General features: G+C 41.1%; 1 protein-coding gene across 1 annotated transcript in view; it reads left to right on the forward strand.

The window, feature by feature from the left end:
• Nucleotides 1–16,468, forward strand: part of SH3GL2 (SH3 domain containing GRB2 like 2, endophilin A1) — a 223,607-nt gene that overhangs the window by 176,891 nt on the left and 30,248 nt on the right. The window contains exon 3 of the mRNA XM_069576632.1: nt 4,367–4,439. Within this exon, the coding sequence (XP_069432733.1) occupies nt 4,367–4,439 (73 nt within the window). The remainder of the gene's footprint in view (nt 1–4,366; nt 4,440–16,468) is intronic.

The following is a 16,468-nucleotide window of genomic DNA, read 5'->3' on the forward strand; positions in this document are numbered from 1 at the left end:
ATTCTGGTTTCCTCGGTGTGTATGCCCAGCAGTGGGATTGCTGGGTCATATGGCAGTTCTATTTGCAATGTTTTAAGGAATGTCCACACTGTTCTCCATAGTGGCTGTACTAGTCTGCATTCCCACCAACAGTGTAAGAGGGTTCCCTCTTCTCTACACCCTCTCCAGCATTTATTCTTTGTAGACATTTTGATAGCAGCCATTCTGACCAGCATGAGATGGTACCTCGTTGTGGTTTTGATTTGGATTTCTCTGATAATGAGTGATGTTGAGCATCTTTTCCTGTGTTTGTTAGCCATCTGTATGTCTTCTTTGGAGAAGTCTGTTTAGTCCTTTGGCCCATTTTTTTAAATTGGGTCATTTATTTTTCTGGTATTGAGCTGCATGAGCTGCTTGTATATTTTTGAGATTCTATATCAGTTGCTTCATATGCTCTTATTTTCTCCCATTCTCAAGGCTGTCTTTTTACCTGCTTATGGTTTCCTTCATTGTGCAAAAGCTTTTAAGTTTAATTAGGTCCCATTTGTTTATTTCTGCTTTTATTTTCCTCTGGGAGGAGGGTCATAGAGGATTTTGCCGTGATTTATGTCAGAGAGTGTTCTGCCTATGTTTTCCTCTAGGAGTTTTATAGTTTCTGGTCTTACAAGTAGATATTTACTCCATTTTGAGTTTATTTTTGTGTTCAGTTCAGTTCAGTTGCTCAGTCATGTCCAACTCTTTGTAACCCCATGGACCGCAGCATGCCAGGCTTCCCTGTCCATCACCAACTCCCAGAGCTTACTTGAATTCATGTCCATCAAACTGGTGATGCCATTCAACCATCTTATCCTCTGTCATCCCCTTCTCCTCCCAGCTTCAATCTTTCCCAGCATCAGGGTCTTTTCAAATGAGTCAGTTTTTGCATCAGTTGGCCAAAGTATTGGAGCTTCAGCTTCAGTGTCTCAGTCCTTCCAATGAATATTCAGGACTGATTACCTTTAGGATTCAGTGGTTGGATCTCCTTGCAGTCCAAGGGACACTCAAGAGTCTTCTGCAACACCACAGTTCAAAAGCATTAATTCTTCAGCACTCAGCTTTCTTTATAGTCCAACTCTAACTTCCATACATGACTACTGGGAAAACCATAGCTTTGACTAGATGGACCTTTGTTGGCAAAGTAACATCTCTGCTTTTTAATATGCTGTCTAGGTTGGTCATAGCCTTTCTTCCAAGGAGCAAGCATCTTTTAATTTCATGGCTGCAGTCACCATCTGCAGTGATTTTGGAGCCCCCAAAGTAAAATCTGTCACCATTTCCATTGTTTCCCCATCTATTTGCCATAATCTTAGTTTTCTGAATGTTGGGTTTTAAACCAGCTTTATCACTCTCACACTTTCATCAAGAGCCTCTTCAGTTCTTCTTCACTTTTGTTTATGGTGTTAGAAAGTGTTCTAGTTTCTTTCTTTTACAGGTGGTTGACCAGTTTTCCCAGCACCACTTGTTAAAGAGATTGTCGTTTCTCCATCGTATATTCTTGCCTCCTTTGTCAAAGATAAGGTGTCCACAGGTGTGTGGATTTATCTCTGGGCTTTCTATCTTGTTCCATTGATCTATTATTTCTGTCATTGTGCCAGTACCATACTGCCTTGATGACTGTAGCTTTGTAGTATAGTCTGAAGTAAGGCAGCTTGATTCCTCCAGTTCCATTCTTCTTTCTCAAGATTGTTTTGGCTATTTGAGTTTTTTTGTGTGTGTTTCCATACAAATTATGAAATTATTTGTTCTAGTTCTGTGAAAATTACCATTGGTAGCTTGATAGGGATTGCATTAAATCTATAGATGGCTTTGGGTAGTATACTCATTTTCACTGTATTGATTCTTCCAATCCATGTACATGGTATATTTCTCCATCTATTTGTGTCCTCTTTGATTTCTTTCATCAGTGTTTTATAGTTTTCTCTATATAGGTCTTTTGTTTCTTGAGGTAGATTTATTCCTAAGAATTTTATTCTTTTCATTGCAATGATGAATGGGCTTGTTTTCTTAATTTCTCTGTTTTCTCATTGTTAGTGTATAGGAATGGAAGGGATTTCTGTGTATTAATTTTGTATCCTTCAACTTTACTATATTCATTGATTAGCTCTAGTAATTTTCCGATGGTGTCTTTAGGGTTTTCTATGTAGAGGATCATGTCATCTACAGTCAGTGAGAGTTTTACTTCCTTTTTTCCAATCTGGATTCCTTTTATTTCTTTTTCTTCTCTGATTGCTATGGCTAAGACTTCCAAAACTATGTTGAATAGTAGGGGTGAGTGTGGGCACCCTTGTCTTGTTCCTGACTTTAGGGGAAATGCTTTCAAGTTTTCACCATTGAGGATAATGTTTGTTGTGAGTTTATCATATATGGCTTTTATTATGTTGAGGTATGTTCCTTCTATTCCTGCTTTCTGGGGAGTTTTTATCATACGTAGGTGTTAAATTTTGTCAAAGGCTTTCTCTGCATCTATTGAAATAATCACATGGTTTTTATCTTTCAGTTTATTATAAAATTGATTGATTTGTGAAGAGTGAAGAATCCTTGCATCCCTGGGGTAAAGCCCACTTGGTCATTTTTTTAATATGTTGTTTTTAATATGTTGTTGGATTCTGTTTGCTAGAATTTTGTTGAGGATTTTTGCATCTATGTTCATCAGTGATATTGGGCTGTAGTTTTCTTTTTTTGTGGCATCTTTGTCTGTTTTGGTATTAGGGTGATGTTGGCCTCATAGAATGAGTTTGGCAGTTTACCTTCCTCTGCAATTTTCTGGAAGAGTGTAAGTAGGATAGGTCTTAGCTCTTCTCTAAATTTTTGGTAGAATTCACCTGTGAAGCCATCTGGTCCTGGGCTTTTTTTTGTTGGAAGATTTTCAATTACAGTTTCAGTTTCTGTGCTTGTGGTGGGTCTGTTAAGATTTTCTATTTCTTCCTGGTTCAGTTTTGGAAGGTTATACTTTTCTAAGAATTCATTGATTTCTTATAAGTTGTCCATTTTATTATCATATAGTCAAAAAGGAAATAAAAATATGCATAGAAACAAATGAAAATGAAAATACAACAGGCCCAAACCTATGGGATTCAGTAAAAGCAATGCTGAGAAGGTTCATAGCAATACAAGCTTACCTCAAGAAACAAAAGAAAAGTCAAATAAATTACCTAACTTTACACCTAAAGCAACTAGAAAAAGAAGAAATGAAGAACCCCAAAGTTAGCAGAAGGAAAGAAATAAAAATCAGAGCAGAAATAAGTGAAAAAGAAACAAAGAAGACTATAGCAAAAATCAACAAAACTAAAAGCTGGTTCTTTGAGAAGATAAATAAAATAGACAAACCATTAGCCAGACTCATAAAAAAAAAAAAGGCAGAAAAGTCAAATCAACAAAATTAGAAATGAAAATGGAGAAATCATAACAGACAACAGAAACACAAAGAATCATAAGAGACTACTATCGACCTTATTTTTTCTTTAATTAATGTTTATTTTATGCTGAATTTATTCCTGGGTCATGTGTTTTTCTTTCTTCAGTTTCTTCTGGGCCCATCTTTTCCTTCTGTGTTACCTCCTCTTCAGGTTGAGGAGCAATTTGCTCTTTTTCAGTAGGGGTCATCTCAGTATGGCACGGAGGTCTTGTGTAGGGATTAATCCATCCATGAACTCTGAAAGTCCAGGCCTCATCTTCGATTCTCTTCACCTGGGATGTGCTCAGTGCCAGGGACTCTACCTCAAAACCCTTAAAAGGGAGTAACATTGCTCCCTGAATTTTTGGGAAGGTGAGGCAAAAAAAATCACTGTATTTTGGGCCCTTGTCCAGCCCCACTCTTTGGCCTGGACACATCAGCCAACTCCAGCACTGTAATGATGGAATGGTATGCATTGCTTCTGTAAAGTGACATCCTTCATAGACTTGGTGGCTCTTTGGATATGCATACCCTCCATGGCCTGGCCAGCTTCAGTAGTGTTCTTGAAGATTTGAATCTCTGGATGAGCAAGATTCTGTGGGGTTTCCTGCACCAAGTGAATACTGAACCATTCTCAGTGACCACCTCAGACAATGTACAGTGAAAGGTGGCTGTATTTGCCTTATTTTACCAGGAGATAATGTAGTATATTTTGAAGCATGTTTTCCAGCTTCCTCTCTGGCTAAATGGGCTTTCCAAATCTTGATGGAACACAGCTGAATGCAAAGTCAGTGGTCTGGCTTTTTCTGACAGCTCTGTAAGCCCCTCACCTTCCAATGCAGAACTCATCATTGCTCTGTTGAACCATCAGTGGTTGTGTATATGCTCAAGCAAAAAACTTTGTTTCTAAAGCTAATAATTAGCTTGATTTAGAAATTTGTTTTGTCATTTCAGAAAGTGGATGTCACCAGCAGGGCTGTGATGGAAATAATGACGAAAACAATTGAGTACCTTCAACCCAATCCAGGTAAGGGGTCATTTTCTACATTCATGGCATCCCTCCGGGGACCTTCTAGTTACTCTTTGGTACACATGCTATGTCTGGTGCACTACTGCATGCTTGATCCTCCCTTCTGGAGGTCCAGTGTCTTCAGGTGGAACATTTTGACTGGGGAGGGAGGGCTTTTTAAGGCTCACACTGAAGTAACTGGAAGCTTCTGTGACAATTTATCTGACTAGAGTGTAATTAACAATGTTGTGTGGACAGTGTGGGTGGCACAAGATGTCAGGGTAGCTGCAAGCTGGTAATAACTGAACTTTCATGTGAAAGGGATTGTAAGGAAGAATTTTAGGGAGAATTTTCAGATAAAACAGAGTAAGGTACCAGTGGTGTGAAAAAGTAGGAAAACTGAACAGCTTTTTTAAAATACAGAGGGTTTTTGTTCATACACACCACTGAAATCTGTGGAGGGCTATTCTTTGCCCTGATTTTTCTCCAAGCACTTTGTCAGTCAGCATTTGTTCTTACTAACCTGTTACACTCTTAAGAGAAGGGAATTATAATAGAGATGTTGGAGCTGTACCTTGAAAACAAGATCCAGGCAGACAAGGAGTGATCTCCCAGAGCACACAGTGTAACAGAGCAAAGCAGCTTTATGTGATAGACCTCCTCACTGCTCTTCCTGTAAAGCAGTTCCTAACTGTAGAGTATAGAAACTTGAATATATTTAAATGAAAAGTATGAATATTGGGAAAGCTGCTTATCTTGAAACTCGTTTCTTTGGGAGCTTCAGGACAAAATTTCTATGTTTTTGATGGTGCTCAGGGAGGTGCACTGTCAGCCCCAGTGTCTGGATGCTGAGTACTAGTGGGTGAGAGAAGAGAAAAGAAAAGGAAACGCCTGAAATAAGCAGAGGTGGACCAGTACAGTCAGTGCTGATGGGCTTTCTACCACCTCTTGCTGCTGCCTACAGCTTTCACTCAGCTTTCAGTGTTTTGAAGATGAACAAGTTATGGGAATAACATTCTCAATGGTTTTTAAACCATATCAGAAATGAGATTATTTGAGAAAGAAAAATACAGAAGTAAATGAAAAGCCATGAAAATATAGAAGTAAATGAAACGCTATGGCATTTAACAGATAATGGACCAGATGGTTGGCAAATTAGGTAATCAATAACAAAAATGAAGTTTCTCATTTTTACCTGGAGCCTTTGTCATGCCCTCTGTATTCCACAGAGTTGCAGGGCCTCTCTTAGATGTAACATGGTCCTTAATATTTAAACAACTGTGATGTAGGTCAGTTCTGAAATGAGAATTGCTTGCCCTGTCTTACCGTAGAAGTCATTGTTTAGGACAGGGCATTTTTTGTCTTTATCTTTGAATGGGACCTTAAAGTATTCTCTCATTTCCCAGGATATACCCATAAATGGTGTTAAGATTACTTGATCTTACTGTTGTTGTATTAAGATTAAATATAAGCAAGAGGAGGGAAAATATAGTATTTATTCAGCATTAGTGCATTTTCAGTATGTTGCTGGTTATATACATTGTCTTCTCTGTAATTTTCTGATATAAAAAGCAAACACAGTTGAACAATTCATATTGTAGGAAAGAGGCTAAAAATCCATGAACACAGATCCTTAGTCTGTTTTCCTGGGTATAGTGGAATTCGGTGTAGGGAGGTGTGCTGTATTGAATAGGATGTTCCTCAAAATCCAAGGTAACCCAGAATCTCCAAATGTGACTTTATTTGAAAATAGCATATTTTGAGATAGAATCAGTTAATGATCTTGAGATGAACTCATTCTTGAGTTATATTGAGCCCTAAATCCAACAACTGGTGTCCTTATAAGAAAAAACAAAGACAAAAACAGAGAGACACAAAACCGAAGAACCCATGAAGACAGAGGTCAAGATTATCGAGTGATGTCAGGAGCCACCAGAGTTGGCAGTGGTGAGGAAGGGGTCTCCCAGAGAGCCTCAGAAAGAACCAGCCATGCTCACACCTTGATTCCCAGCTTTTTGAAGTGTAAGAAAGTAAATTTCTGTCATTTTAAGCCACACAGCTTGTGGCAGGTTGTTATGGAAGGCCTAGAAAACTGTTTTAGTAGGCTAGCCGAACTTTCTTCAGGAAAAAACAAGGGCCAGAGAACTTAAGAAACTTTACCAAAGTCACACACCCAAGAAGGGATGTAACCAGGGCTGGAACCCAGGTTTGACTGCTCCCTGAGCCCAGGAATTTTTCATTGCACAGTCTTGCTTCTGAGAAGAATGAGTTCTTTGTTAAGATGCAGAGGGTCTTTCAAAGTGGATATGACAGAAATCCAGAAAGAGACCATACTGTGGGGTTGAGGCTTATTTTTATTTTAATAAAAAAGATAACAGGAAGAGGTAATTGGGGGAGATTTGAATTTTTAGAAATGATTTATTTTTAACAGTATTTTGAATGTGCTTATTATCTGCCAACATATTGGGAATGGCTATTTAGAAATGAAATGACATCTGACACCAAGGAGGACAATTAAGGTCATCACCAGGCAATCACAAGTTGATATAAATGTCATCTAAAAGGATCCAGAACAAAACAAAATTCCATATGCCCATTCTATAGAATTTAATGTGTTTAATTGGCTTATAAGAGATATGACTTAGTTCCTCCATGAATTTCTTGCCCTGAGAGCAGACCTTAGCTGGAGCTCCTGGACAAGGGGGCTGATCTAGTATACTTGTTCAGACCCAGGGTCCTTGCAAAGAGGGCACAAGAATGCAGCCACCACCAGAGGTCCCTGGTCCTTGGGCACAGAAGAGCAGAACATTCCCAAACTTGTGCTGTTGAATGAATGCTTTGATCGCTCAGCCTCTCTGTGACCCCAGGAATTGGGTCACTGGATCCCACATGGATCACTGGCTTCTGGTCTTGAATAAGAACGATTAGGTTGGGGTAAGGAGAGAGGCTTATGCAAAGTAACAGGTTTATCTGCACAGGCCCATCTGTGGAAATTAATACTTTAAGGGTACTTTGAGAGTATCTTGTATTAGATTCATACTCTAGAATGCATTCTGGCTTCCAGATCTTGTGGTTATGGGCGTACACATCTGTTACAGACTTGAAACTTCGTTCCTGCTGACACGATGGCCTAAGAGAGTGGGTTACTTCTTGTGCATCTGTAGCTGTGCTCTGTGTAGGCCCCCAGCTGCTCTCAACCACCTCCAGAGAGGCAGATCTGCTCCTGTCATTGTCTTGTACAAAAGCCTTTGAGGGCTTTTCTCTGCCTTTAGGAGTTTGTTTCTGTTTTCCTACTCTGTCAGGTCCGACTTTGTTGTGTGCTTTACCATTTTTTTTTTAAACAAAGCTTAAAGGGCCCTCCCTATGTGATCAGCCTCCCCTTTCTCCTCCACCTTGCCAGGCAAACAGGCCCCTCAGGTTTAGCAAGACGGTCATTTAGAAGTCTTCCTGGACATCTGACCACATTAGCTTCCCAGACTAATGACCTTCTCATGATCCCCACTGCTTTTCCCTGGTGACACATGCCACACTGACTGTAATTGTGTGGTGTGTGTGTACTTTGGTTTGTCCTCCCCAGTAAAGACAAGACTCTGCCTGCCTTATTCCCACCTCTCGCCCCCACCCTTCCCCACCCATATCCCCAGCACCCAGCTCTGTTCCAGGCAGCCCGTGAACACTGGAATATTTGAACAAATGAATCATGGAGCACAGCTGATAGCCAGTGGCTAATGTGATAAAACTGCTGTAATACAAAGGGGAGAAAGAAAAACTCCTTTCCCCAGACCATCAGCTCTACTCATATAACCAACAAGTTTATCAGATGCATTTACTTTCTTACAGAGACCAATGCAGTTCTCGACATAGTAGGGTTAGATAACAGAACGACTTTTGGGCCCCTGCCCTCTGAGACTCACAATCTTAATAGCACAAGGTACATATACTCGGAGGAGAGCTTCCCAGAGGCCTTCACAGCTAACTGCTCCTGGAAATCTGGCTAACTGATGAGGTAAGGACAAGCGAGTAGGGTCACAGGTCTGCAGTGCTTAAAGGACAGAGAACAGAGAGCTGTGAAGTCTTCCAGCTTGGACTGTGAAATTACTCTGACAGGAACAGTGTAAACCAGTACAGATTCCCAACCTGCTTAGATAAGAAGTAATTTGAGCTCAAAAAGTCCTGTGTATGTCTACTGACTGTGAGGCCCTATTCTCATGATATCTAAGCATATGGATCATCAGAGAAAATATAAATCCATTTTCTTATGTGGGTATTCTGATACCTGTGGCAGGCATGCTAAATCAGCAATGTCCAATAAAAATAAGATGCAAGCCATGTGTGTATTTGAATTTTCTAGTAGTCATATTTTTTTTAAGTAGTCATATTAAAAAAGTAAAAAGGAAAGGTAAAATTGATTTTAATGATATTTTATTTAATCTGGTATATCCTAAATTTTAACTAATATTAAAAATCATTGGAAGATTTTACTTTTTTTCTTATACTAAGTTTTGAAATTTGGTATATGTTTTACACATACTGAACATATCCTTTTGGACAGTGCTTAGTTGTATGCTCAGTCACTCAGTTGTGTCCAGCTGTTTGTGACCCCATGGACTGTAGCCCACCAGGCTCTTCTGTCCATGGGTATTTCTCCAGGCAAGAATACTGGAATGGGTTTTCATTTCCTTCTCCAGGGGATCTTCCCAGCCCAGGGATCGAACCCATGTCCCTTGTGTCTCCTGCGTTGGCAGGTAGATTCTCTACCACTTAGCCAACTGGGAAGCCCCTCCTTTTGGACTAGTCACATGTCAAATTGCCAACATCTGTTGGATCATAGAAAAAGCAAGAGAATTCCAGAAACACATCTTCTGCTTCATTGACTACACTAAAGCCTTTGAAGCTCAACATTCAGAAAACGAAGATCATGGCATCTGGTCCCATCACTTCATGGGAAATAGATGGGGAAACAGTGGAAACAGTGTCAGACTTTATTTTTGGGGGCTCCAAAATCACTGCAGATGGTGATTGCAGCCATGAAATTAAAAGACACTTACTCCTTGGAAGAAAAGTTAAGACCAACCTAGAAGCATATTGAAAAGCAGAGACATTACTTTGCCAACAAAGGTCCATCTAGTCAAGGCTATGGTTTTTCCAGTGGTCATGTATGGATGTGAGAGTTGGACTGTGAAGAAAGTTGAGCGCCGAAGAATTGATGCTTTTGAACTGTGGTATTGGAGAAGACTTGAGAGTCCCTTGGACTGCAAGGAGATCCAACCAGTCCATTCTGAAGGAGATCAGCCCTGGGTGTTCTTTGGAAGGAATGATGCTAAAGCTGAAAGTCCAGTACTTTGGCCACCTTGTGTGAAGAGTTGACTCATTGGAAAAGACTCTGATGCTGGGAGGGATTGGGGGCAAGAGGAGAAAGGGACGACAGAGGATGAGATGGCTGGATGGCATCACTGACTCGATGGACGTGAGTCTGAGTGAACTCCGGGAGTTGGTGATGGACAGGGAGGCCTGGCATGCTGTCATTCATGGGGTCGCAAAGAGTCAGACACGACTGAGTGACTGAACTGAACTGAAAGCTTTGAATGTGTGGGTCACAACAAACTGTGGAAAATTCTTAAAGAGATGGGGATACCAGACCACATTACCTGTCTCCTGAGAAACGTGTATGCAGGTTAAGAAGCAACAGATAGAACCAGACATGGAACAATGGACTGGTTCCAAATTGGAAAAGATGTATGTCAAGTCTATATACTGTCACCCTGCTTGTTTAACTTATATGCAGTGTACATCATGCAAAATGCCAGGCTGGATGAAACATAAGCTGGAATGAAGATGGCCAGGAGAAACATCAATAACCTCAGGTATGCAGATGATACCACCCTTATGGAAGAAAGCGAAGAGGAACTAAAGAACCTCTTGAGGAAGGTGAAAGAGGAGAGTGAAAAAGTTGACTTAAAACTCAACGTTCAAAAACCTAAGATCATCATGGTATCCAGTCTCATTACTTTATGGCAAATAGATGGGGAAACAATGGAAACAGTGAGAGACTATTTTCTTGAGCTCCAGAGTCACTGCAGATGGTGACTTCAGTCATGAAATTAAAAGATGCTTGCTCCTTGGAAGAAAAGCTGTGACCAACCTAGACAGCGTATTAAAAAGCAGAGACATTACTTTGCTGACAAAGGTCTGTAGAGTCAAAACTATGGGGGTTTTTCCAGTAATCATGTATGGATGTTAGAGTTGTACAATAAAGAAGGCTGAGCAACAAAGAACTGATGCTTTTGAACTGTGCTGTTGGAGAAGACTCTTGAGAGTCCTTTGGACTTCAAAGAGATCCAACCAGTCCATCCTAAAGGAGATAAGTCCTGTGTGTTCATTGGAAGGACCGATGCTGAAGCTGAAGCTCCAGTACTTTGGCCACCTGATGTGAAGAGCGGACTCATTATAAAAGACCCTGATACTGGAAAAGATTAAAGGCAAAAGGAGAAGGGGACAACAGAGGACCAGATGGCTGGATGGCATCACCAACTCAATGGACATGAGATTGAGCAAGCTCCGGGAAATGATGAAGGATACAGAAGCCTGGCATGCTGCAGTCCATGGGGTCACAAAAGAGTCAGACACAACTGAGCAACTGAACAACAACATGTCAAAGCTCGTAGTCCAGTGTGTCCAGTGGTTCAATAATGGTCAGCACAGGACTAGATGGTTCACCATTCAAACTCTGTATTCTACTTTGATATGTGTTTGACAGTTAGTTTCTTGGTTAATGTGTATTGACGGTTGCTTTTTTCAAGACAAATGGACTCTTGATTTTGGATCAGGATATCTTTGATTTGATGTCCATTTTTTCTCAGCTATCTGCAGATCCATTTTCTGGCGCTGTAGGGGAGAACTTCCCATGACAAAAAACAGTAGGCATGCGGATTGCCTGTGTTTCCTTCCCAGCCTTAGCAGAGAGGTGATGACAGAAAAGCTTTTTAGTTTGCACTGAAAGGTTATTCTGGCCCTGATGTCATCATGCTGCACACACTTCCAAGATGTGTAGATTAAAAGCAGTTGAAACATGAAAAACGTCATGCCCCGTCGAGATTTGGTTCTCTAGAGAAGTGCTTTTCCTGTGAGTGCTATACATTCTAGGGTTCTCCACATGCCTGAGGTTGGGACATTAAGTCAGAGTCATTAAACGTCTATTCAGAACTTCTTAATAATAATTTCAAACCTCATTTGTGGAATCTTGCCTGTAGAAATAAAAGTTACCTCTATTAATTTAAAAATATCTGATTAATCCCTGGAAAGCTACTACATCAGATTATTGTATTTCTTCCCCATGGGCTACCCTCTTAGTCATCTTTTTCCAAAGATGCATAAATACAGTGATTATACAGTAGAGCTGAAAATCAGTACCTGCATTGTTTGCCATGCATGCCTTCAAATGCTTGGCTCCAGTACACCTTGAATTTGCTGTATTTTGTGGAGGACAGGACCCAAGTCATGCTCATCATTTTGTCTCTCAGGGCTCCTGGCATTGTGCCTGCTGTGTTGTTTGCCCTCAACATGTCTGTTGAATAAGTGCACAAATGAATATATCCATCTTCCACTTAAAGAATAAAGAGTCTGTACTGAGTCTCACAGCCAGAGTTTTAGCTTTTCTAAATCCTGACACTGAAAAATAATGAAAATGCATAAGGACAGATTACGAAAGATTACTTGGCACTGGCTATTTCTTCTTCCTGGAATGCCCCACCTGCCCCATGTGTGAGGCCTGTCGTCTTAATCATCCTTCCTCCCTCAGCCTAAATATCCCTCCTCTAGAGGCATTCCCCGAGTCTCCCATCTGAGTCAAGGCCACTCCAGTGTCGTCATGACACCTTCACTCGAGTCCCCTCTGCAAATCTCTCCAGTGGTTCCCCGTTTAGAATAACCTGGAAAGGTAACATAGGTAACATAGAATAACATGATCCTCTAACCTCATGGTAGGTTAGCGGATCCGATGATCTGACTTTGTTTCCTGTAATCCTACCAATTTCTGTCTTAGTCCATCCACATCACCATGCCCAGCCTTTGTGCTGCTCCTCCCATGCACTTAGCACCCTCATTCCTGGGATTGCACCAGACCTCCTGCCTGAACCTCTTGTCTCCAGGTCTTCCCAAAGTCTTCACTCAGGTTTCTGCTCAGATATCACTTTACTTGTGTGGCTTTTCCAACCATCTTGTCTAAAACATTTTCATTCTCAGCCATTTCCCTATTTTATTTTCTTTCAAGGCCCTTGTTACTATTTAAGCTTTTATTCTATATTTAACTTGGTAAGGTGTGACTTATCTCTGCAACTAAAATTCAAGTGGCCTGAGTGTAGGATTGTTGTTTGTACATTGTATCAAAAAGCTGGTTCTTATTGTTTATTGTTCTTATCAAAATATTTACCTTTATAAGTTTTCGTTTGTTCAGTATCCTGATAACCTTCATTCTTACTCCCATGTCTTACATTTCCCACATCAGTTCAGTTCAGTTCAGTAGCTCAGTCATGTCCAACTCTTTGCGACCCCACGAATTGCAGCACGCCAGGCCTCCCTGTCCATCACCAACTCCCGGAGTTCACTCAGACTCACGTCCATCGAGTCAGTGATGCCATCCAGCCATCTCATCCTCTGTCATCCACTTCTCCTCCTGCCCCCAATCCCTCCCAGCATCAGAGTCTTTTCCAATGAGTCAACTCTTCGCATGAGGTGGCCAAAGGACTGGAGCTTCAGCTTTAGCATCACTCCTTCCAAAGAACACCCAGGGTTGATCTCCTTCAGAATGCACTGGTTGGATCTCCTTGCAGTCCAAGGGACTCTCAAGAGTCTTCTCCAATACCACAGTTCAAAAGCATCAATTCTTTGGCGCTCAGCCTTCTTCACAGTCCAACTCTCACATCCATACATGACCACTGGAAAAACCATAACCTTGACTAGACGGACCTTGGTCGGCAAATTGATGTCTCTGCTTTTGAATATGCTATCTAGGTTGGTCATAACTTTCCTTCCAAGGAGTAAGCGTCTTTTAATTTCATGGCTGCAGTCACCATCTGCAGTGATTTTGGAGCCCAAAAAAATAAAGTCTGACACTGTTTCCATTGTTTTCCCATCTATTTCCCATGAAGTGATGGGACCGGATGCCATGATCTTCGTTTTCTGAATGTTGAGCTTTAAGCCAACTTTTTCACTCTCCTCTTTCACTTTCATCAAGAGGCTTTTTAGCTCCTCTTCACTTTCTGCCATAAGGGTGGTGTCATCTGCATATGTGAGGTTATTGATATTTCTCCCAGCAATCTTGATTCCAGCTTGTGTTTCTTCCAGTCCAGCGTTTCTCATGATGTACTCTGCATAGAAGTTAAATAAGCAGGGTGACAATATACAGCCTTGAAGTACTCCTTTTCCTATTTGGAACCAGTCTGTTGTTCCATGTCCAGTTCTAACTGTTGCTTCCTGACCTGCATACAGATTTCTCAAGAGGCAGGACAGGTGGTCTGGTATTCCCATCTCTTTCAGAATTTTCCACAGTTTATTGTGATCCACACAGTCAAAGGCTTTGGCATAGTCAATAACGCAGAAATAGATGTTTTTCTGGAACTCTCTTGCTTTTTCCATGATCCCGCGGATGTTGGCAATTTGATCTCTGGTTCCTCTGCCTTTGCTAAAACCAACTTGAACATCAGGGAGTTCGCGGTTCACGTATTGCTGAAGCCTGGCGTGGAGAATGTTGAGCATTACTTTGCTAGCATGTGAGATGAGTGCAGTTGTGCGGCAGCCAGTTTATTCCCAGTGTTGATCATGCCTGTGGTTCCTCCACGTGTTATCCTGCAGTGGCTTCCCATCGAGCTGAGAAGAAACTTCTTGGCTGTGGGGCCTTGGCTCTTGCTCTGCCCCTACGCCTGGGTTGATAGCCACTCTTACTGATTTGTTGCTGATCCTCAGCTATGCTCTGCTGGCTCCTGCCTCAGGGCCTTTGCACAGGAAATTCCTCTCCTGAAACACTGTTCTCCTGGCCCCTATTATAACTGTTCTTTCTTGTCACTCCACCTCCCTATGCAGTCCTTCTCTGCCCATTCTATTTCAAATAGCCCTTCCTGATTACTCTCAGATCCCCTTCTAATATTCTATCATGATTTTAAATTGTCCTCTATTTTACCTTAAAAAAAAAAAAACATTCCACTTACCACCTACATTTCTGTAGAATATAATCACAAGAGTAAGGACTTTTTCCTGCTTATTATCACTAATATACAAATAGTGCCCTCATTATTTATTGAATGAGTACTGTTTTTCTCTCCCACTGTACCATAAACTCATCAAAGACAAGAAATATGTCTGTTTTTGTGTGTGTGTGTATGTGTGTGTATAGATAGATAGGTAGATAGATAATACCTAACCCCTAGCATAGTAGTGCTTATTAGGTGCTTAATTTGCTGAATGAGAGAATCAACTCATGTTAATTATATTTAAGCTTCATCTATAGGAGTAGCTAAACTTTCTGATGGAGTCATGGTCTGCAGACCTGAACAGGCTGGAATCAGAGCCTGTTACTCTGTATATATAATACCTACTTGGTGTCATGCACATTTCACAGTTCACAGTTGCTTTAGAAAAAGTACAAAGTGCATATAATCTCACATTTAAGAGACTGAACATTATTTAAACTATTAAACAATAGCTGAAGCTATTGACAGCATATTCATATTTATATAGATAATAGTCATTCCTATTTTCAGATTAGAAAATTGAAGCTTCAAGAGAGATTAAATAAATTGTCCAAAGTCTTGCAGCAAAGGAACCAGAATTCATATTCACATGAGTATCTCCTTAGTCCATTTGGTCTTCATTGTCATATGCTACAAAATATGAAGCCACATTCAGTCTGGCTGTGTGTGTAGAATATACTCTAGAAAACTGAAAGTGAAAGTCACTCAGTTGTGTCCAACTGTTTGTGAGCCCATGGACATTTCATGGACTTCTCCAGGCCAGAATACTGGAGTAGGCAGCCTGAATCCTTCTCCAGGGGATCTTTCCAACCCAGGGATCAAATTCAGGTCTCCCATATTGCAGGTGGATTCTTTACCTTCTGAGCCACCTTCTGAAGCCCACACTTAGAGTGGCTCCTAATGATTTCATCCTGGGTAATCTCTTCTTTTTGAGTATAGGTGGGATCTTGATGACTTCCTTCTAACTAATAGAATATGGCAAACATAATAGGGTTACTACTCACCACTCCCTTGATTAGGTTCCATTATATGGCGAAACTGTGGGCTGTTACTCCCAAGATCACATTATATAAAACTTTCTTAGCAGACTAGAGTGAGAGGGATTCTCCTGCTGGTCTATGAGAAGCAAGCTGCCATGTTGTGACAGTCTTAGGAGGGGACTGAGTGTCAGGGGTAGCCTCTAGGATCTAAGGGTAGCCACTGGCCAACAGCCAGTAAGAAGCCAGGGCCATCAGTCAAAACTACCACAGAGAAGTGAAATTTTATCAGCAACCCGAGGGAGCTGGGGAGCACACTCATCCACACGGATGTTTCCTGATAAACAAGGCAGCCTGCCAATAACTTGAATTGAATGTCGCTTTATGAGACCCTGAACAGAGGCCTCAGTTAAGTTGTGCCTGGATGTCTAACCTGCAGAAACTGTGAGGTCATAAATCTGTGGCTTGAAGTCACTAACTTTATGGGATCTTGTTATACAGTGAAAAATTAATACAATATGGCTATTTGTTCCCCAGCCAGAGCTCCTATTTCAAGCATATCACTGTCTGCTGGAATCAAAAGGCCATTTGACTTTATCATTTTTGGCTCTTTTACCTGGAAGCAGGAGTTAGATGGGGAAAACCTGTCAAATCTTTTCAGCTTAGGATGGTGTCCCCTGAACCCCTCAGGGGGTGGTAGGACAAGTCCACTTGGTGCTGAGACTAAGATCTCTTTGAAACATGTCGCAGTGAAGAGCACTTGGCACAGTGCCAGGAACTTTGTAAGGGCTCAAGAAATGTCACTCTTCTTCTCTTCCCAGTGGTC

Source organism: Ovis canadensis, chromosome 2 (genome assembly GCF_042477335.2).
Source record: "Ovis canadensis isolate MfBH-ARS-UI-01 breed Bighorn chromosome 2, ARS-UI_OviCan_v2, whole genome shotgun sequence".
Lineage (NCBI taxonomy): Eukaryota > Metazoa > Chordata > Mammalia > Artiodactyla > Bovidae > Ovis > Ovis canadensis.